The sequence below is a fragment of the Dendropsophus ebraccatus genome, chromosome 9 (genome assembly GCF_027789765.1).
Source record: "Dendropsophus ebraccatus isolate aDenEbr1 chromosome 9, aDenEbr1.pat, whole genome shotgun sequence".
Classification (NCBI taxonomy): domain Eukaryota; kingdom Metazoa; phylum Chordata; class Amphibia; order Anura; family Hylidae; genus Dendropsophus; species Dendropsophus ebraccatus.
The window spans coordinates 82,618,646-82,641,607 of NC_091462.1; the positions used below are offsets into that span (position 1 = coordinate 82,618,646).

The 22,962-nt window shown below is 43.2% G+C and overlaps 1 protein-coding gene across 3 annotated transcripts; it reads left to right on the top strand.

The window, feature by feature from the left end:
* Nucleotides 1–653: 653 nt before the first annotated feature.
* On the top strand, nt 654–21,454 carry BFAR (bifunctional apoptosis regulator). Of its 3 annotated transcripts, XR_011364701.1 has the most exons (9): nt 654–778; nt 2,504–2,834; nt 8,383–8,590; nt 11,516–11,685; nt 13,852–13,996; nt 14,625–14,795; nt 17,784–17,986; nt 19,802–20,886; nt 21,289–21,454. XR_011364701.1 is itself a non-coding variant. In XM_069985419.1 (8 exons), the coding sequence occupies exons 2-8, from the start codon at nt 2,581–2,583 to the stop codon at nt 19,992–19,994; spliced, it is 1,344 nt and encodes a 447-aa protein (XP_069841520.1). In that variant the 5' UTR covers nt 654–778; nt 2,504–2,580; the 3' UTR covers nt 19,995–21,454. The 3 variants fall into 3 exon arrangements, 2 of the variants coding, with proteins under 2 accessions (XP_069841520.1, XP_069841521.1); XM_069985419.1 differs by having other exon boundaries at nt 19,802–21,454; XM_069985420.1 differs by lacking the exon at nt 654–778 and adding an exon at nt 834–919 and having other exon boundaries at nt 19,802–21,454.
* Nucleotides 21,455–22,962: the final 1,508 nt, after the last annotated feature.

Consider the following 22,962-nt stretch of genomic DNA (forward strand, 5'->3'; position numbering starts at 1 on the left):
AACTCCAATACCAGGGACATCATAGAGGGTTAACTCCAATTCCAGGGGCATCATGGGGGGGTTAGCTCCAATACCAGGGGCTTCATGGGGGTAAGCTCTAATACCAGGGGCGTCATAGGGGGTTAACCTCAATACCAGGGGCATCACAGGGGGTTAACTCATATACCAGGGGCATCATGGGGGGTTAACTCCAATACTAGTTTGCAACACTTTGCCTACATTCACATTATAAATGTCATAATTAAATAATAGTGTATAAGTGCATTTAAAAAAGTAATTTTTTTTTTAAATAAAATATATAAAAAATCCAACAATAAAATATAAGCAAATGTAACATGAATAATAAATAACATACAAATTTGGAATGTCCACATGTGGAAATATTCAAACTATTACTATGTAACGTAATTATATATTAATGTTGCACACTCCATTACAAAGTACAACAGGTCAAGAAAGAATAAGTCCGGATACGGCTCATGCAAACCCTTCCTTCCATCCTCTATGTCAGTCTATGTTATTATATAACATCTTATTGAGTATGAGGGAAGGATCATGTGACTCCTACAGCAGAGAGCAGCTGAGCCTGCCTACACCACGTGATCACACAGAGTCCGACCTGGCATGACAGCTGATGAAGTCTCGCCTGTCAGCGGGGGCTGCGCATGCGCACAAGTTTGCCCATAACCGGGCACGTCAGGCGGAAGGAGAAAGGGTGATCCGCTGACGCTGGGTAAGATGGCGGCACCCTCGGGAGCTTCAAGTGAACCGAAACAAGGTAATTGTGTTTACTGAGTACATAAGCGGGTGTGGGGTTGAGGGCAGGTAATACTGGAGGAGCAGTGCACGGCTGCTATCAGTATATGAGAGGTGGTGGGAGCTGCGGAGGTATCGGCTTCTGTAGCTTGGCACCCGGCTGGTAAGTATTTATAGCTTGTGGCTGGCACCAGCTCTTACGTGGCAGCATAGTATGGGGCACTGCTGTCACCTGTGTATTGTCTATACCAGGCTTTCCCAACCTGTGATTTTCCAGCTGTTGCAGAACTACAACTCCCATCATGCCCTGACGGCCTGTAGCTGTCAGGGCATGATGGGAAATGTAGTCTTTATGTGTGGGGAGAAGTGGTAATCCTGAGCAGACCTGTATGATGTAAAGTAGGCATGGGGAACCTTTGGCCTTCCAGCTGTTGCAAAACTACAATTCCCATCATGCCTGGACAGCCAAAGCTTTAGCTTTGGCTGTCCAGGCATGATGGGAATTGTAGTTTTGCAACAGCTGGAAGGCCAAAGGTTCCCCCTCCCTGATGTAAAGCCTGGAGAGGGTAGCTTCACCCTGCTGTGATGCCAGGTAGAGCTGCCTCTTATTGTATACCAGGGTTACCCAGGTAAGTGGCCATTACTAGCGCTGTATGTCATCCTCACTCTAATGCCATGTTATCCTGGTCACACCTGGCAGATGCAGAGAGCTAGTGACTGTCCATAGTAGTGCCCACATACAGAAGCCTATCCTGTGCCAGCCATAGGCACACACTAGGTCTGGCCACTATGGTGCCAGCTGGCATGATATGATGTGGCGTTCCCTATACTTGTATGGCATCGCTTGTCTTCAGTGATTGGCAGCCAGGCGTTTCTCTCTGTAGCAGTCTTGGAGAAGAGAAGCAGGGCGGCAAGGACATACATGTATTCTGGGATGGTCTCACTAAAGCTGGCCATATACCTTCATCTTATTCAGTCAGTGGCTATCCCCCCTATCCTCATACACAAGCACGTCTTGGATGAATGTTCTTGTGTTTTCAATGGAGGTGATTTATGGAATGGGAGGTCATGCAATTCCATATGTGCATGACATGCAATGTTTTGATCCGATCACTTCATAAAATCCATATAGCTGGTGTAGCTGGAACGCTGACACCTCCTGCAAGCTTGACAGCTGTTTCGTGTGATTACAACACTTTCTTTGACGTCAGAGGAAGTGTGGTAATCACACGAAACAGCTGTCACGCTTGCAGGAGGTGTCCGCATACCAGCTATATGGATTTTATGAAGTGATCTAATAAAGGACAAAGTTTTATCGGGTGAGTGCACTCTTGTATTTCTTTTTTATGTATACATTGCATGGACTTGCGTATTTCAGAGAGTAGCACTGAGAGTACTCAGCAAACCCACCTGTTATACTCCGAGTACTGTTGTCGCCCAGCGCTTGTCGTCTTAAGTAAAGAGTCAAAATGTGTGAACGTATCGCCTAGAGATGATCTTGGAATGAGGTATAAAATCAAGAAATGGCTCTCTGCCAGTTTCTCCTTGCCAGGCTGGATTGACTGGTCTTACCCTTTACTCAGGAGAGTCCTGTCAATCCAGCCTTGCTCATTGTTCAGACCAGCTATACCAAGTGAGAAGAATATATCTATGTCTTCCAGTCCTGAGTGCATATTGCAGCTGGTACTCCCAGCATCACATGTATTTGTTCTGAATCTCTCACCATCATACATGTTCTGTTTTGCAGAGTTATTAATGACTAGTGGATTTTAATGAAGACCTGGATTCCTGACGTGAGTGGCTGACGGCCTGTGCGTGACAGCCATGGAGGAAGATGTAAAGTTAGAAAGTGCCAATAGCGAGAGCAGCTCCAGAGCGACTTTGGACCGGAACATATCAGTCAGTGAATTTTCCTGCAATTGTTGCTATGATATCCTGGTTAATCCCACCACGCTGAACTGTGGGCACAGCTTCTGCAGGCACTGTCTGGCCCTATGGTGGGTGTCTTCAAAGAAGACCGAGTGTCCTGAATGTCGTGACAAGTGGGAAGGATTTCCTAAAGTTAACATACTACTTAGGTAAGTAAAGGCGGTAGCGTTCCCGTTTTCCGAAGCTAATATATTCAGCACCTTGCCTACACAATGCAGTAAATAGACCATCAATAAACTATGCTAAGCTGCTAAAACCTAAAAGGTATGTTTTATGCGTACTTACTCCACTGTGGATTTCCGATTGAGCAAATAAGGGTCCATTTACACAGAACGATTATCTGCCAAAGATTTAAAGGCAAAGCCAGGAATGGATTTGAAAAGAGGAGAAATCTCAGGTTTTCCTTTATAACCTGATCTCTGTTTATAGTCTGTTTCTGGCTTTGGCTTCAAATCTTTTTCAGATAATATTTCTGTGTAAATGGTCTCTTCATCTGTGAAATAAAAATCCACAGCAGATTAAACTAAACGCACCCTTAGTATGGCACTAATGACAAAAATCATTTTACATCGATATAAAGGCATTTTGCAAGAAACTGCATTTCTGACTAGAAAACCGATGCTAGGTTCACATTACGTTTTTTCATACGTTTTTGCAAAAAACGGATGGATTTGTGTGCATCCGTTTTGATCTATTTTTCCATTGACTTCCATTATAAAAAAAGGATCAAAACGCAAGTTTTTTTTTTAATGTACACAAAAATAAGGTCAGCTACATCTTTGTGTATGTTAAAAATAAAAGGATACATTTTGATCCCTTTTTTTTAATAATGGAAGTCAATGGAAAAACGAAGAATGGATGGGAAAACGGATGCAATGGATAAAAACGGTATGTGAACCCAGGCTTATGTAACAGAATATATTTGGACATAAAGCCAAGACAATGCAATTTCCGTTTACACGCGAACTCTCTGCATGGCTGAAGGTTCATGTGTTCTCTATAGAGCGAGAAAGGGGGAGCTGATGACTTTCGCAGGAAACCTATGCACATGGAATTGTATATAGTGTGTACCCCCATGCTCCAGTGTGTTTTAACTACATAGCAAATTTGGTCAGGCGACATAAAGATCAGTGTCGCTCCTAGAATGCTGTTGCGTGGCAACATAGCATTAATGTTGTAAAAAATCCAACTTTTGATGAGTTTTTGTTGTAGATTGCTAGTTGCATGTGACTTTGAAATCATTTACCCCAGTGCAACTTATCTGCTATGTGGATATTTGTTTTAACAGCCAAATCGTAACCTTAAAAGGGAACTCCGCGCAAGCTTAAAAAAAAACCAGGGTGGTGGGAACGTAATAATGAAGTGATACTTGTCCAGGTGTCACTGCTGGTCTCCTGTATCTCTCAGTTCCTGTGTTGTCACGGCTCAACAGGAACTACCCAGCAGAGGTGTCCTGACTCTCACAGACTGGCTGAGTGGGTCCGTGACTTCACAGGGTCAGGAGATACAGGCTGTTGTACTTTATTGCTATTGGGACAGTTAGTAACAAATGACAGCAAAGAGCTGATGAACAAGCAGATGCTCACTCGGCTGATGGGTCACTTTTGACATGTCAAAAAAAATCTGCTGGCTGTGTATCGCCCCATGTAATAGGAGATGTGCGGGTGGTGGCGGATTAATGCTATAACCGCACAAACTATCTAATAATGGCAGGCCTGGCCACGCGATTCTTGGGTCGTGTAACAGACTTTAACCCCTTGCCGCATATGGACGTACCGACACGTCCAAATCTGCATACAGTTCCTGCAGATGGACGTGCCGGTACGTCAACGGGATGACAGGGGCGCAGGAGCTGCACTCCTGTCATCCCCGGCGGGGCCCGGCTGTCAGTGATAGCCGGGCACCCGCCGCAACTGCCGAGATCCGCGCCAAGCCCGGATCCCGGCAGTTAACCCCTTAGTTAACCCCTTAGTGATCAGATCCAAGATGGCCGCCGCAATCACTGTGAACAGACTAATGTCTGTTCACAGTGATCAGAAAATAAAAATGAATGAAACACCCATGCTCTCCGCCACCGGAGGTAGCGGAGAGCATGGGGCAGTGATCGGGGACCCCCCTGTGGGGTCCCGGAACAGGCGTTCGGCGGTATATACTATATACCGCCGATCGCCTGTTCACAGTGCAGGGATGCACTTTTTATCCCCTGTCACCATCAATGATTGGTGACAGGGGATAAAAAGTGTCAGTGTCCGTCCCCCAAGTCTCCCCCTACCCCTTATACGTTACCTGATCCTGGAGCTCCTTCCTCCTCGACGTCCTGGCTGGTTATGAAGTGCGCATGCGCTACATAACCAGCCAACTCTAAAAATTTAAAGTGACAAGAGACCAATTTGGTCTCTGTCACTGAACTATGATTACTGTGATAGAAAATATCACAGTAATCATAGTAATACAGTGAAAATGAATGTGTAAAGTACAAAAAGTGACAAACATACAAAAAAATAAAACACACACTTTTTATTATAGTAATAATTGCAGTTTACTCCTAATTTGCCCGTAACCACCACACGTTGCCCGTAACCACCGCACGTTGCCCGTGACTCCCTCCAGATTGTCCGTAATCACCCCAAATTACATGTACCCACCCCAGATTACCTATAAGCACTTCAGTTTATCCGCAACAAATCTAGATTGTCTGTAACCCCCCCCCCCCCCCCCAGGTTGCCCTAACCACCGCAGGTTGCCGTAATCATGCCAGATTACATGTAACCCCCCCAGATTGCATGCAACCACCGCAGGTCGCCTCTGACCACCGCACCTTGCCTCTGACCACCGCACCTTGCCTCTGACCACCGCACCTTGCCTCTGACCACCGCACCTTGCCTCTGACCACCGCACCTTGCCTCTGACCACCGCACCTTGCCTCTGACCCCCTCCAGATTACAGGTACCCACCTCAGATTACCTATGAGCATCTCAGTTTATCCGTAACCACCCCAGGTTGCCCGTAACCACCCCAGGTTGCCCGTAACCACCCCAGGTTGCCCGTAACCACCCCAGGTTGCCCGTAACCACCCCAGGTTGCCCGTAACCACCCCAGGTTGCCCGTAACCACCCCACGTTGCCCGTAACCGCCTCCCCTCATGTTTACCGTAACTACAGCAGGTTGCCTGTAACCACCCCAGGTTGCCCGTAACCACCCCAGGTTGCCCGTAACCACCCCAGGTTGCCCGTAACCACCCCAGGTTGCCCGTAACCACCCCAGGTTGCCCGTAACCACCCCAGGTTGCCCGTAACCTCATTTTCTTTATTGTATTTTAGTAACTGCGCTATTCTAATAACCATTACTAGCTGCGGTTTTGCTCCAGCAAATTGGCGCTCCTTTCCTTCTGAGCCCCGCTGTGTGCCCATACAGTGGTTTATGCCCACATATGGGGTACTGTTCTACTCAGGAGAACCTGCGTTACAGATTTCGGGGTACATTTTTTTTCTCCTGTTCCTTGTGAAATTTTGAAATTTCAAACTAAATGAACATATTATTGGAAAAATTCGAGTTTTTCATTTTTACTGGCCAGTTTTGAATAATTTCCTCCAATACCTGTGGGGTCAAAATGCTCATCCTACCCCAAGATGAATTCTTTGAGGGGTGCACTTTCCAAAATGGGGTGTCTTATGGGGGGGGTTCACTCCGCTGGCAATACAGGGGCTCTGCAAACGCACCTGGCTCTCATAATCCTCTTTAGAAAAATCTGCACTGAAAATGCTAATTGGCGCTCTTTTCCTTCTGAGCCCTGCTGTGTGCCCATACAGTGGTTTATGCCCACATATGGGGTACCGTTGTACTCAAGAGAACCTGCGTTACAGATTTTGGGGTGAACTTTCTCTCCTGCTCCTCAATAAATTGAGAAATTTCAAACTAAAGGAATATATTATTGGAAAAATTCGTGTTTTTTATTTTTACTGTCTACTTTTGAATACTTTCCTCTAATAGCTGTGGGGTCAAAATGGTCACCACACCCCAAAATGAATTCTGAGGGGTGCACTTTCCAAAATGGGGTGACTTATGGGGAGATTTTACTCCGCTGGCACTACAGGGGCTCTGCAAACGCACCTGGCGCTCAGAAACTTCTACAGCAAAATCTGCATTGAAAAAGCTAATTGGCGCGCCTTCCCTTCTGAGCCCCGCTGTGTGCCCATACAGTGGTTTATACCCACATATGGGGTACCGTTCTACTCAGGAGAACCTGCGTTATAAATTTTGGGGTAATTATTTTCTCTTGTTTCTCGTAAAATTAAGAAATTTCAAACTAAACTAACATATTATTGGAAAAATTCGAGTTTTTCATTTTTACTGTCTACTTTTGAATACTTTCCTCTAATACCTATGGGGTCAAAATGGTCATTACACCCCAAGATAAATTCTCTGAGGGGTGCACTTTCCAAAATGGGGTGACTTATGGGGAGATTTTACTCCGCTGGCACTACAGGGGCACTGCAAACGCACCTGGCACTCAAACTTCTTTAGCAAAATCTGCATTGAAAAGGCTAATTGGCGCTCCCTTCCTTCTGAGCCCGGCTGTGTGCCCATACAGTGGTTTATGCCCACATATGGGGTACCGTTGTACTCATGAGAACCTGCGTTACAAATTTTGGAGTGCTTTTTCTATCATGTTCCTTTTTAAAATAATAAAACTTTAATCTAAATGTATATATTATTGGAAAATTTTAATTTTCCATTTTTTTACGGCCTAATGGTGAATACTTTGCTCCAGCCCCTGTAGGGTTAAAATGCTCTTTATACCCCTAGATTAATTCTTTAAGGTGTGTAGTTTCCAAAATGGGGTCACTTATGGGGGTTTCCAGTATACAAGCCTCCTAAATCAACTTAAAAAAAGAACTAGTCCCTAAAAAAATCAGTTTTGGAAACTTTCACGAAAATGTGGTAATTTGCTGATAAATTTCTAAGCCCCGTAACACCCTAAAAAAGTAAAATATGTTTATGAATTGAAGCCAGAATAAACAGGACATATCGGTAATGTGACTTAGTAACTAATTTATGTGCTACGACTTTCTTTTAGAAGCAGAGAATTTCAAAGTTCATAAAATGCTATTTTTTTTTAATTTTTCATGATATTTTGATGTTTTTCACAAAAAACACACAAAGTAGTGACCAAATTTTGCCACTAATATAAAGTGGCATATGTGACGAAAAAAACAATCTCAGAATCGCTAGCATACGTTAACGCATCACTGAGCTATGAGCGCATTAAGTGAGACAGGTCAGATTTTGAAAAATGAGCCTTGTCATTAAGGCCCAAATAGGCTTAGTCTTGAAGGGGTTAAAGTGACTGTACCACCAGGCCCAGGCTGAAGCACTGGAGGCGGGCCGACCCACCCTTAGTGGGAGGAAACCCTAGCCCCTCCATGATAGGGTTCCATTGATTCTAATCAAGTCATGTCATGGAGGGGCTGGAGTTTCTTCCCACTAAGGGGGGGTCGGCCCACCTCCAGTGCTTCTGCCTGGGCCTGGTGGTACAGTCACTTTAAGCACCAAACTAGGAGATCAGTGCTTGTACATGGCAGATCCCAGTGAGACTGCACCTACATATGAATGTTTGGCAGGGCATTTAGAGAGGTTTTATTCCCTAGGACATGTATTTTATTTATCTTTTAACAATCTTTTTGTTCTTGTTTCCAGGGATGTCATTGAAAAACTCTTTCCTGATACTATAAAGGAAAAATATGAGGACCTTGAGCAGAACGTTGAAATAAGTCGGGCCCTGCAGGCCTTCAATAAGTATGGAAATGATCAGAATCAGTCGTCTTCCAGGGAAGGGCGGGCTAACCAGCAGAGGGGTGGAGGTGGCTTCTTCTCAGGGGTGCTGACTGCGTTAACAGGAGTTGCAGTAAGTGATGCTCTGATATAACAGAGTCTTTAGTAAACTTCTCAGCTATTAAGCAGCTCGGGAGGGGGGGGGGGGGGGCAATTCACAAGCCCAGGAGCTGTCTGATTTTAGATGGAGACACAGAAGCTTAAAGTATACTTACCATCTCCCAAGGATCCTGGCAACTGGGTGATGTCACAGCCTGGCCACCACTTTGGCAATGAGGTGTCAGCTATAGGGTAAAGGCTAATGGCAAACACACAAAAACACAGAAAAATGCAACAGCTCACCACAATGGCAAGACACAGACCCACTACAGACATGAAAAAAGTTAAAAGCAGCCCCCAAACTGCTAAAAAAAAACTGTAAACCACCCCACCACGATAAGGTGGCCTCATACCAGGGCAGACCCTACACTGTACTATGGCCTCACCATGGCATGAAATACGCCTATGCTCTGGGCATGCAAGATCCGTCTTATACCTGCAAAAATAATTTCACCACATGGGTGGAGTGCACGACCAAGTGGAGGCAGTGTTTGCAACTTCAGCCATAGCAACGCGCTCCTGCCTAGTATGAATGGTGTTCTAGGAGAGCTGACCAAATTTGTCTTTTTTTTTTTTGTGTTCCAGATGGGGGTAGTGTCTGCCTCTACTTGGTCGTGCACTCCACCCATCCCACCCAGGTGGTGTAATTACTTTTGCCGGTATAAGACTGATCTTGCATGCCCAAAGCATAGGCGTATTTGGCAAATGGTAACCAAGATCCTCATTATTTTTGTGGGATTTTTTTTAGCAGTTGGGGGGGGCTGTTTTAACTATTTTCATGTCTGTATCTTGCCATTGCGGTGAGCTGTTGCATTTTTCTGTGTTTTTTGTGTGTTTCATCCAGAGCAACGTGCTCCTGCCTAGTGTGAATGGTGTTCTAGGAGAGCTGACCAAATTTGTCTTTTTTTTAACCCTTAGAGGACCGGGCCAATTGAAATTTTTGCGTTTTCGTTTTTTCCTCCTTGTGCTTAAAAGGCCATAGCACTTGCATTTTTTTCACCTAGAGACCCACATGAGCCCTTTTTTGCGTCACTAATTGTACTTTGCAATGACAGGCTGAATTTTTTCATAAAGTACACTGCGAAACCAGAAAAAAATGTAAAGTATGGTGAAATAAAAAAAAAACGCATTTCTTTTATTTGTTTTGTTTTTTTCTTTTTGCGCCGTTCACCCTGGGGTAAAACTGACTTCTTATATATGTTCCTTAAGTCGTTACGATTCCAACGATATGTAACATGTATAACTTTTCTTTTATCTTATGGCCTGTAAAAAATTCAAACCATTGTTAACAAATATACACTCACCGGCCACTTTATTAGGTACACCATGCTAGTAACGGGTTGGACCCCTTTTTGCCTTCAGAACTGCCTCAATTCTTCGTGGCATAGATACAACAAGGTGCTGGAAGCTTCCTCAGAGATTTTGGTCCATATTGACATGATGGCATCACACAGTTGCCGCAGATTTGTCGGCTGCACATCCATGATGCGAATCTCCCGTTCGCGGCCATACCAAACATTTTATTTATTTATTTTTATTTATTACATGGGAAAAGGGGGGTGATTCACACTTTTATTAGAGGAGGGGGCTTTTTATTAACAACACTTTTTTTTTTTCTCCTTTTACACTTATACTAGAAGCCCCCCTGGGGTTAGGGTTATTCCCCCTGGGGAACTTCTAGTATAAGCACTCTGATCTCTCATACAGATCTATGCTGCGTAGATATGCAGCATAGATCGATGAGATAGGCACATTGATTGCTTCCGGCTGCTGCAGCCAGAAGCAATCGAGTGCCGAGCCGGGATCAGCGTCATTACGGCGCAGACCCTGGACGGGGTAAGATGTGTGGATCGCTCCTCCGGGACAACATCCTGTTAACTTTGACAGCTGCATCTGATTACTTTATTAGTGGGCACGATGATCGGACCGTGCCCGCTAATAGCTGCGGTCCCGGGCTACGAGCGGCACCCGGGACCTGCGGCCCCGCTCTGGACACATGGAGGCGGCCCTGGATGTACGGGTACGTCCAGGGTCGCCTAGGGGTTAAAGGCTAATTGCCCTCCCCCAATCAGAACATATACCTGGATGGTTTATCTATATGGGTGGCTGTGTGTTGGGGTGGGAGGGTTATACAGGGTTATTCAGAAAGGATGGGGCAAAAGTAAAGATCGGTTGTTAAAGTAACATCAGTGGTAAGTGGCCAGTGACTAAAAATCACTATAACTTCTAAGCCAATCACAGCACAGCTTTTATTTTCAAGAGCCATACCATCGTGTTCCCTTATCGAGCACATGAGGGATTTGACCAAAGTAAACGTGTTCTGAGTAAAGTCTGTGCTCCCTTCTTTTTTGATGATGATCCTGTCACTAGCGGTACCTACCTGGACATGGTAAAGGAATGGCTGATGCCACAGAGACTACATGTCCCAGATCTTTCTCTATCAGCAGGATGGTGCACCCATGGTGAACATTTGTAGTGTGTAGATATACGTTGGATAGATGGTGTCTGTTTATGTTCTCTGTTACGAGTACCAGAGCTGCTATTTTGCACCATCCTTTTTGAGTGATCCTGTATTAGTCAAGGGAGCTGTCTGGCCGACAGCAATCTAAAGTGTATGGCCATCTATGGTATCCTATAGACTGATGGCTATTACTTAAGAGGAGGATGGTATTTATGTTATAGATGATATTTATATATTTAAAAAAGCGATGCAGAATCTGTTGGCGCTATACAAATAAATGTTGTTTTTGTTATTATTTGTCAAAACTTCAGAGCACCTGTCCTCATATTTTACTATCTAACCCTCATTTATGTATTGCAGATCCCAGCATAAAAAGTAAATCCTACAATTGAATAGTTATTCTCTCCTATTAATGTCTTTTCATGGTTTTTACTTCAGGTGGTGTTACTGGTATATCACTGGAGCAGTCGGGAATCTGAACATGACCTTCTGGTCCACAAACCAGTGTCTAAATGGACCCCCGAAGAGGTAGTCCTTTGGCTAGAACAGTTGGGCCCATGGGCATCACATTACAAAGACAGATTTTTATTAGGAAGAGTTAATGGAAGGTAAGAATAGCGTCATTACGTCGTTTAAAGAGAGATCCTACATTGATATGTTTACTAGCAATATGGCAAGTATGTTTCATCTGTCAAGTAGTAGATTTTCCCCAAAGAAAATAAGCCCATCCTGTATACACCGCCTCTTATGTCTTAGTGGTTACAGGCAACAAACTGCAGTTTGGTGTGTCTCCACTGCCAGTTCCATCTCTACTATTGTCTGCAGGCTAGCAGCATATTCTAGATCAGGAGTCTCAAACGCAGGCCCTCCAGCTGTTGCAAAGCTACAATTCCCATCATGCCTGGACAGACAAAGCTTTATCTTTGGCACCTGTGGTCTAGATGCATTGCACTAATAAAAAACATTGGTTATGAAAGTTTAAGAACATTCTGGATTCCCTAATAAAAAGCTACATGCAGATCGCATAAAATATTTTGCTTGAAAGAGGAGGTACCATCAGGTAAATCCTCCTAAATCTGATCCAGGGATAGTACGGCGATGTCACGGGGAAGCCGATGCCGCTTTTCATTTTTTGAACTGCAGCCCAGTTCCTGTGTACGGCCCAGTTCCTGTGTACGGTGCAGTTCTATCCACGGGTCCCGGGCCAGAGCTGAAGCACAGGAGGCAGGCCAGCCTGCCCCCAGTGGGAGGGAATTCCCTCCCCTCTGACGCAGCTTTATAAGAATCAATGGAGCCGCGTCATACATGGGCGTGGGATTCCTCCCACCGGGGGCAGGCCGTCCCCACCTCCTGTGCTTCAGCTCCGGCCTGGGACCCGTGGATAGAAGGACGCCGCCCACTGGAACCCGGCCGCGGTTCAAAAAACGGACCGCGGCACCGGCTTCCCTGTGACGGCGCTGTTCTATCCCTGGGTCAGATTAAAGAGGATTTACCTGATGGTACATCCTGTTTAAGATGGCCATACACTGTCATTCACTGTTGACCAAGCCCTTGGGCCTACAGCATGGGTCTCCAAACTGCGGCCCTCCAGGCATGACGGGAAATGTGGACAGCCAAATCCAAAGCTTTAGCTGTCCAGGCATGATGGGAGTTGTAGTTTCACAACAGCTGGTGGGCCGCAGTTTGGAGACCCATGGCCTACAGCTAACTCTACCGTCCTCCCCATACATTGGAACAATCGACACTGCTGAATGTTTCTGTGCTTTGTGTGGGGAGGGGTAAGCTACAGCCAGACAGCTCTGGCTGCAGCTTATCGCTCCAAGGACAACCACGATCTCCTTCGAGCAGCGGGTTTGGTTGATGTTATAATGTTTATGGAGACTTTTAGACCTTAAAAAGGTTATGATAGTTTTTGTTTTTGTTTTATCTCCTTTTTATACTTTCACATAGCCTCACTCCGCATTACAATGAAAGGCATTCAGAATCACTACACATACATAACCTTTCCATCCGTCTTTTTTTCATTTTTAATTGATTTTGCTTTGGAGCAGCCCCTCCAGATGTTGCACAACTACAATTCCCATCTAGCTTTGGCTATCCACAGATGATGAAAATTGTAGTTTTGCTACAGCTGGAGGGCCACAGGTTTGACACCCCTGCTATAGAGTGATGAAATATGCAATGGCCAACATTTATTCACACTTATCTTTAGACTCCAGGGTTCTGTACCATGTTCGCTACCTGCAGCTGCCACTAGATGGTGCTTTCTGCATACTGTTGTTGTGTATGGTCTATAATACTAAGCAGTATGATTTCTCTATCAACTGTAGGCAGCCAGCATATTACTATTCGAATCTCCAGCATAGACAAACAGATTAGGAGTTTGATTTTAGAAGAGCAACCAAATTATTCAGTAGGTAGCCAGCATGTAATGGGTTATGATAAAGCACTATGAATCAAATGATGCTGGGGAGACGTGATTCAGGCATTTAGGCCGCAGCTGATTAGGATAACCAGCAGGTAGACAACCGCTCTGCCATGTGTTTTTCTCCCCAACGCTGTGTCTGTGTGAGCAGGATGGCTGTACAAACTTAATAACATTTTTTGGCAAGTCTCTGTTACATGTCAGCAATACACGTTAACCAGTATCCTGTATACTTTTTCACTTTGAGAGGGCCACAACTTTTTTTGTGTTAATTTGCGTGGTCAGCTCAAAGACCTTGTATGTGCGGTATTAGCTTTTGTGAATTACTAACAACTATTTCTGTGAACAGGCTCCTGCTGACGCTGGCTGAGGATGAATTCTCTAAAGAGCCGTACAGTATAGAGAGCAACAGTCACAGGAAAGCTATTATCATGGAGCTGGACAGAGTTAAAACACTAGGGGTCAAGCCACCCCAGAATTTGTGGGAATATAAGGTATAGAACATAGTCTACTGTCGCCTTATTGTATTGGCTCTTCACATGGATGTCCTTCTTTGTGTGCATTGTATAATGTGCTGTAGGATTCAAAGTCAGGTTTGTTGAAAAGTGGCAAATTTTAAATAAAAAAAATAATATATTATAATATATTTTTTAAATACTTATTCTAGTCTTTACTATGCTGCAGCAATGATGAGCCATACCTGGAGGTAACTTGTGCAGCCAATCATTGTGTCATACATGCCAGTGTCACCATTAGGATCTGTGACTATTTGAGATTTTACAAGTGCGCTACAAAATGGAAATAAATTCTCTAAAGTGGCTTGATAGCTTACAGGTGTTCTTTGTATGGGATGTCCTCAAAACTGTGGGCCAAGAGGACTGGAATTAAGAAGCACTGCACTACAGCGTCTGGTTAGAAGGGTCTCCTGATAATAGACTGATCATGGAGGACCCTGCTGCTTTATTGCAGAAGAATGATTCCATTATCCACTACAATTGCATCATGTCTTTCAGAGTATTGTGGCTGTCTGCAGCATCTCTTACAATGTACTCTGTCTGGGTGTCAGACGCTTGCTTAGCAGTTTCTAGTACATGTGATGTGAACATGTCCTTTTTCTTCTAGGCTGTAAACCCTGGAAAATCCCTTTTTCTGTTGTATGCTCTGAAGAGCTCGCCCCGGCTCAGCATGTTATACATGTACTTGTTTGACTACACAGATACCTTCTTACCATTCATCCATACTACATGTCCTCTGCAAGAGGAGGATGAAGAAGATATTATAACCAAATTCATAGTAAGTTTGCATTTTTTTAATATAATCTTTAATGAGTCATCCCTTAATTTCTCTACTTGGTGCAGTCCTCTGTTCACAATAATGGCAACTATTTTTGGATTTGTATTCCATATTGTTACTGTTTTGGAGATTATATCTCTTTTAAAAGCAATCTGTATTTTGGAGGGAGGGGTATCTATATTATCTCAATAACCAGAAATAGTTTGGGTATAGTTTTAGTAACATCAGTTTGTAATAAAAATAAATAAATAATGCACAGTATAATACATGGGGCCAAATATAACTTATTTATAGGCTAACTGCTAGAGCCTTAGTTTCCCTAAAAAGAGAGGCACAGTGATCTTCCAACACCTTTTTACTCCTTTCAGTTTTTCAAAGGGTTTTCCAGTATCCATTTATTTAAAATCACTCCAAGATATAACAGTCTAATATAGTGTTATCACTAATAGTAGTGGCTTCAGCATGTTCTTGCCTGATTTACCCCTGACAGGAAGATTAAAAAAAAAAAAAAAAAAAAAAAAAAAAAAAAAAAAAACAATAGAACTACACAATATGGTATTGTCTCCGTCTCCCTGGTTCCTCCCGCCCCCCCCCCCCCCATCCTGAGACAACACATCTTCTGTCTCAGGAGGCTCAGCTTGTCTCCGAGCTTAAGGGTACAAACCCACTTGACGTATTTGCTGCGTGAATCAGTCTTAAAAATAAGCAGGCAAAACGCAGGTTGGCTTTATACAATTGTTCTGCGTTAAAATACGCAATTGCGTATTTTTGAAGCGTGAAGCTTGTTAGCAAAGCATCAGTTGTTAACAACCTGTGCGAAAATGTGCGTAATGTACCATATAATCTAGTTGTGTTATATCTGAGGTACAGTGAGGGATTTTTGTATATTATATAATCTACAGGTGTCTGTAGCCTTAAGTGCACTACGTGGCAATTCTGGCGTGCGGGTAAGCTTGTATTAGTGCTAATATGGTGAATGGTTTAATTAAGCATCATATACTAACAAGAACTAACGTTTCAAGAACTGATTCCTAATATAATTGACTTTTTTGTGCTTAATACTGATTGCAGTGAGACCAACAGTGCTCCTTTGTTATAATATGCATTCACTATAGGTACAAGCGATTTATGTAGTCTGAATAAAACTCACTGTCCATATAGCACTTTGATCAATCTCAGTGTATCTGATTGGATCACGCATAAGAATGGTCACAGCGATCTGCAGAAAAAAGGGAAAAAAACAGGTTCATGACCACTATTCTGTGTTATCAGTATGGCTGGACTGATGACTCGCTGCATCGCTGCTCTGCTGTGAGCAAGGCTTCTGTGCTAGGTACCTTATCTGTTGTAATCCATCTTCACAGATGTCCTGTGGAGCTGTCAGGACAGACTTTGCTATTCTGTGTTCAGCTCTGCTATGCCAGAGTGCAGAGCAGAGGAGCACAGTGTTGCTGGCCAAAGCAGGCAGTGACTGTGGAAGTGCCCACCCTCCACCCAAAGCAGGAAGTAAAAGCAGACCAGGAGCATAAATAGTTAATTTTGAAGCTGACAATACATCTTTAACAGTGGTGGGGCTTACATATGGCACTGGTTTTCTGTACATTTTATAGTAAATCTAAAGGCCCTATTCCACGGAACGACTATCGTTTGTATTCGGCCGCTACGGACGATAATCGTCCCGTGGAATAGAGTGCAAAGATCAGCAGACATCGTTCATGTCGGCTGATCGTTGCAGTCGCTTGTTTTTCAACATGTTGAAAAACAAGCAACTGATATAGCAGCGATCTGCTGCCGTCGCTCCATTGAATAGGAGCGTCGGCAGCAGACGCTGCTATATCCTATGGGCTGCCCGGACGATCAGCGATCCCCCGGGCAGCCTCCCCGCCGCCCCCTCCCGCACTCACCAGCTCGCTGCAGCCGCGTTGAATAGCGGCGACAGCGAGTGGGGAACGAGGAGCAAACGAGCGCTCTCAGAAACGACTGGTGTAATAGGCCCATAAGCCAACTAATAGATGGTGTAAAATTAAACTAAAAAAACTGGTACATTTGAAGATATCTGAGGACTTGCCGAACTGTTTGGGTTTGGCAGTGTTCTCCAAACTCTTGGCATTTGACTCCTGGCGGTTGAAGGAGTTGAATACCGCTCATATTTCCCAGAACTCACCAGGGTGGCATCCAACTTCTCCAGGATCATACATGGTATGGATCTGCAGGCATTCTGATTGATTATTACAAAGACCTCCTTTTCTTGTTTTAATTGCACCATTATTTTAAGATTTATAATCGAAATCTGTAAGTCACGTCTTTCGGCACGCGTCCCTGACCCGCTGAGTGAATTATCCCACCTTCCTGCTGGCGGCTTTGGCGCCGCCTACTTATGCATAATATAGAGGTGTCTTCCTTCAGCCCAAGATCCTTTGCGCTGCTAGGGTGTGTGCACACTGAGGTATCCGGGCGGATAAGCCACCGCGGATTCTGTTGCTTGTCCCTGCTCACATCTCTGCCCCGGCCATAGACTCTATTCTATGATCAGGCGATTTCCGTCGTCCCGACAAAAGAAGTGACATGTTGATTGAAATCATTCATTTGGTTAGGTCTGGGTGCTGAGACCCCCGCAAATTTCAAGAAAAAGTGGGGAGAAGTGCTCAGCCAAGTGCTTTCCTTGCTGCAGGTGGTGAGCTTTACAGAATGAGGCAGTAATTTATGGCATACTATAGAGGGAGAAATGTGAAAACCTTATCGGCTTATATATTTAGCTAAGAAGATGATCCATGTAGCACGGTTATTTGAATCTTTTATATGTTTGACTTTCTGTTGAAGTGGCTTTTTTTTTTTTTATAAATAATGTTTGAGTTGTGTAGTTATGTACTCTGTGGATCACCAAAAGTGCAAAAATAAATATACTAGTTTAGAACTTCATTGTTTATAGTATACAAAGTGACTTGACAAGGACCCCTCTCCTGGAATAAATGTTATTATTGTTTTCAGGATTTGCAAGATCCAACATGGACGCAGTGGCGTGAGTTCCTTGTCAAATATGCATTTCTTCCATATCAGCTTCTTGCTGAGTTTGCCTGGGACTGGCTAGAAGTTCATTACTGGACGTCTCGATTTATAATTGTGAACGCCATGCTGCTCTCAGTGCTGGAATTATTCTCATTTTGGAGACTGTGGTCAACCAGCCAGCTTCGGTGAGTGTGTGTGTTGTATATCTGACATCATAAATTGTATGTGTTGGTGTTCAGAACATGTACGCATACATAAACATGGAGGGGTGGAAAACTGTTAGCTACAATTCCCATCATGCCTGGACAGCCGAAGATGGGAGTTGTAGTTTTGCAACAGCTGGAGGGCTGATGGTATCCCTGATATACCCTCTCATTCAGAGGGAAGGAATCCGCTTATATAAACTTTAAGTTCCTAGGAATCTGTCTCTTCCTACATCTCCAATTTCAGTGTCTTGCTCTTCTGCTGTAGTAAACTAAAGACACGGCCTTCTTATTTTACTATTGCCTTTTGGCAACCATCCGGCCACTACATTCAGTGGGGATCTATGGCGAAATTATTTGTTGTGGTCCTAGCAATCCGATGCCCACATTGACACACTTGGCTCACGACTGAAGATGATTTTTATATTTAGAGCTTGACTTTCTAAACAGGAAGGTATGAGACCTGTTATGCATGGTCACACTTGCTCATCTTTATAGAAATCCCATTTGTTTGCTGGTGTAAAATATGAGAATTAAAAAAAACAAAACTTTTGATATTAGAGAGACATGTCAAAAGTTTTGATCAGTCAGGGTCTCTGTGTTTAGACTGCAACCGATAAGAAAACGAACCTCTACATACCGTGCATTCACTCACAGCTCTGTGTCATATGTCCTAGACAGACTTTTAATGTAAGTCTATGCAGCCTTCTAGGTCGCAGGCATAACTGAGAGGAGAGCATTGTTACCACGCTTGTTCTACTGATCAGTCAGGGTCTGAACACTCGGACCCTGACCGATAATAACTTTTGACATGTATTGTTTTAAGCTTGGTTTTTTTACTGACCGGTACACTTTACGGTGTCCCTATCACTTAAACAAACTTCTGACATTAGAAGTCAGAGGTTTATATCAGTGGGGTTACAGGGGGTACTGCCCCTTCATCTCTGCTCACTGCAAAAGTAGTGGTGGTCGGAATTTATAATACAGCCTATGAAACTACCACCGTCCACCGCTACTTTACCAGAAGGAGCAGAGATATAGAGGCAGACCCCGCTGCAAAGCATTTCTGCTTCTTTCTAGTGATCAGTGGGGGTCTTGGCACCTGGACCCCCACTGATACAAACCTCTGATATGTAGCAGTGACATGTAAGAAATTTGTTAAAATGATAGGTACACTTTCAAGCGACTCTGTACCAACAATCTGTCCCCCCCCTTCCCCTCCAAACCACTTGTACCTTCGGATAGCTGATTTTAATCCAAGATCTGTCCTGGGGTCCGTTGTTCGGCAGGTGATGCAGTTATTGTCCTAAAAAAATACTTTTAAACTTGAAGCCCATGCCAAACGGGAGTATCTGTGCCCTAACTTTGCACCACCCCTCCATCCCTCCTCCCCACCCTCTTCATCATTAGGAATGCCACTGAAACATTTTCTCCATGCTGAACATTGCACAGGTCCTTAACGATCCAGCCCATGTGCCGGGCTGCCACAGGTGGGGAATAAGAGGCAATCTGCCTGGAGCATTCCTAATGATGAGGAGGGCGGGGAGGAGGGACGGAGAGGTTGTGCAAAGTTAGGGCACAGATACTCCCGTAGGGCACGGGGCTGCCAGTTTAAAAGTTGTTTTTAAGGACAATAACTGCCGAACAGACCCCAGGACAGATCTTTGATTAAAAGCAGCTATCCAAAGGTACAAGTGGTTTGGGGGGGGGGGGGGGTGTTGGTTCAGATTGTGTGTGTACAGAGTTGCTTTTAGCCAGGTAGAATCTGCGTTAATACATTTCAACTCCATCTTTCAGGTCTATCCCTCGTCTTATGTGGGGACATTTTTGGAAGATGTCAACCCAAGGACTTTTTGTAGCCATCTTTTGGCCTGTAATCCCACAGTTTGTCTGCAACTGCTTGTTTTACTGGGCTTTGTATTTCAACCCAATCATTAACATTGACTTAGTGGTGAAAAGGATTCGAAGATTGGAGACTCAAGCAATGTGATGTGAACGTTCTCCCTCCCACGATAGGACACAAGTCGTGACACTGAATTAAAGGATGGAAGTCGCCTCCTCTTTCTACAGTCACTGTGTGATCCTTTTATTTTAAATAGACTGTTAAATCCAAGAGGCACTACTAAACTATTAAGGTCAAAATATTTTCATACTTTTTTTTTTTTTTTTTTTTTTTTTTTTTTTATATATGTATAATTACTTTTTTTTTTCCCCCTGAACATGAAATTATATATATTTTTTTTCTTCTTTTAGAGCACCACTTTAATGAGATTTTGAGTGAATTTATGGTTTACAGCCTACATAGAAATACTGTGCAGCTGCTTTATGTTAAGTGCAATCATTTTAAGACTGTGGACTCAATTGCCGTTTTCCCCCTACCATATTCTTCCAGTTGTGCATTGTCATTTACACTTTGTTTTTGAGCCAGCTTTAGAGAAGGTTTGACATTTCCCCTATTGCTTTCCCCTAGTTTTTTTTTTTTTTTTTCTCTTTCTTACTCATGCAGTACCGCTAGTGTGGTGATAATGATTTTTGTTTTTTTAGAAACACCGTAATATCAGCAAAGATAAAAATGTGTATGTACCATACACACACAAGGTTGGTGAAGTTGAGAACTACTATACTATACTGACCCCTGTGTTAGCCTTATGTTTTTTTGCTACAGGCAATAGAGCTATTAAATTATTTTCAGTTTATTCTGAACGATTTTGATTTTCCCAGCTGCAGATTAAGTGCAATAATTTTTAATTATGTCTAATGTGAAAAAAAAATCTCATAAATGCTTTCCTGTTTGTTATTATAGAAGTCTAAAGTTTTTCAATTTATGATTTCTCAACTAACAGAACCAAAAAAAAAGAATTCTCCCTGCTTCTAAGCATTGTGTGAGTAGCTTCTGTCGCAAGACAGTCTTAAGCATATTCTATATAATTTTTTTTTTTATTATCTAAAACTTGTCGTTGGCTGTAAGGCCTCAATGACACGTTCAGTGATTTTTTTATTTTTTTTTTATTTTTTTTTTAATTTTTCCTGGGCCACAAAAATTTCTTCTTCGTGATCTGCGGAAAATCATCCATATTTGCGTCCGTAATTGCATTGTTTTCCGTAAAATGCATTTGCATAGATTTGATCCAGATCCCACAGACTTTTATTGGTAATCCGTTCCGCAATCACAATCTGCACTAGAGCATGTCCTATTTTGTGGAACGGATTATGGAAGAAAATTAAAAGATTATGTGAATAGGCTAATAGAAATCAATGTGCTCTAAGTTGAACTGTGATTACAGATCTGCAATAACGGACAACTTTGCAGGACGTGTGAATAAGGCCTAAGGCATCTGCCATCAGCAGGAGTTTTTCTACAATCAAAGACCAATGAGCTAATACCACATGTTTGTTTTTTCCCAAGGCGGACAAAAAACTATCATACTACATAGTTAGGGTGTCTTCACACCTACCGTATCACAGTAGAAAATCAGCTGCGGATCCGCAGCAGATTTAACTAAATGAATGAACACAGCATCAAATCCGCACTTACAAATCTGCTGCGGATCCGCAGCGGATTTGACAGTGCGTATTTAATGCTGTGTTCATTTATTTAGTTAAATCTGCTGCGGATCCGCAGCGGATTTTCTACTGCGATACGGTAGGTGTGAAGGCACCCTTAAACATATTTACTGAAATGTGTAAGAATCACAACATAGACAGACTTGGGTTTGATTTTTAATTTTTGTGATTTCTAATGTATGTTTACCACAAAATCCATTGTAGAACTGATCTAGTTAAAATGTTGGTTAGGTTTATTGGTGCATTACATTATTTTGCACTGATCCTGAGTTTTAGGTTATGTACCCACTATGGGATCAAAGTGGTGGAAGCGGCCGTCTCGTAACATGGCAGACGCAAATAACGATTATGATCAATGTTAGGAGACCGTTGCCTTTGCCCGTTATAATCCTGTAGAGGAAACATAGCCTCGGCCTGTAATAGAAGCTACAGCTGCGTTCAGCTCTTTTTTTCCCCCCTTAGAGCTGCTTTAATGTCCTCCTTCTGGTGATGCTTACTGGGTAGTACCCTCTTCATCCTAGACAGGGTTTTTTTTTTCTCTATATAAGATTACTGTAGAAATGGTCCCGCTGCATTAAAGCAGCTGGGCTCTTAGGCCAGTTTTACCTTTATGTCATACAGATCTGCATTACAGACATATTACAGATCATTACAATCCTGTCACAAATCATTTACAATACAGACATATGCTTTATCCAGGATTTTTTTTTCAAAACAGTGCTACACCTGGCTTTACGTGGTACAACTCTGCTCTATGCAATTGGGCTGCAAAGTGAGGACAGGAGTGACTTTGTTTCTTGAATGACCCAGCTATGTTCTAACTCTGACTAGCACCTTTTAATGGGGTTGTCCCAGGATTATTACTTTTCTGGATCATATTTTCACTGTTCTTTTGGCTGCCACATAGTGTGTTCATCCGTAGCTCAACGTTCCTGCTATTTTACAGGCTAGCCAATATAAATCCTTGCACTAGAAGTGGCTTTTTCTTACTGATGTCGGCACATAAGGTGGACGATCTAAGAGGTAATATATAATACAGCAGGGCGTACCCTAGAAAGGGCTCCTACAGTGTCTAGACACTGTTTTTAAATGGTTCCAAAAGAAAAAATATAAGTTATGTAATATTATCCCGGTACAACCCCTTTTAAAGAATGAATGTATAAAATAGTATACAGTGATATGAAAAGTTATTGTTTTAATACTGTTAGGGTAGCTTCACATGTACCGTATCATAGTGGATTTCACGCTATGAATTCTGCTGTGATTCCAGTTACTGTCATTTTTTTATGGATTTACATACTCTCAGCGGGTTTTTCATTCCGCTGCGAGTATGTAAAGCCCCATCCCACTTAACCCAGGGCTGCCCAGCTAATGCGTTACCTGCCCACGCTCCT

Bases quoted from the DNA above. Each gene is read 5' to 3' on its own strand.
- BFAR (XM_069985419.1), top strand. From the start codon at position 2,581: ATGGAGGAAGATGTAAAGTTAGAAAGTGCCAATAGCGAGAGCAGCTCC. The intron at 8,591-11,515 runs GTAAGTGATGCT...TTTTTACTTCAG, and splicing joins CTGCGTTAACAGGAGTTGCA to GTGGTGTTACTGGTATATCA. The intron at 17,987-19,801 runs GTGAGTGTGTGT...TCCATCTTTCAG, and splicing joins TGGTCAACCAGCCAGCTTCG to GTCTATCCCTCGTCTTATGT.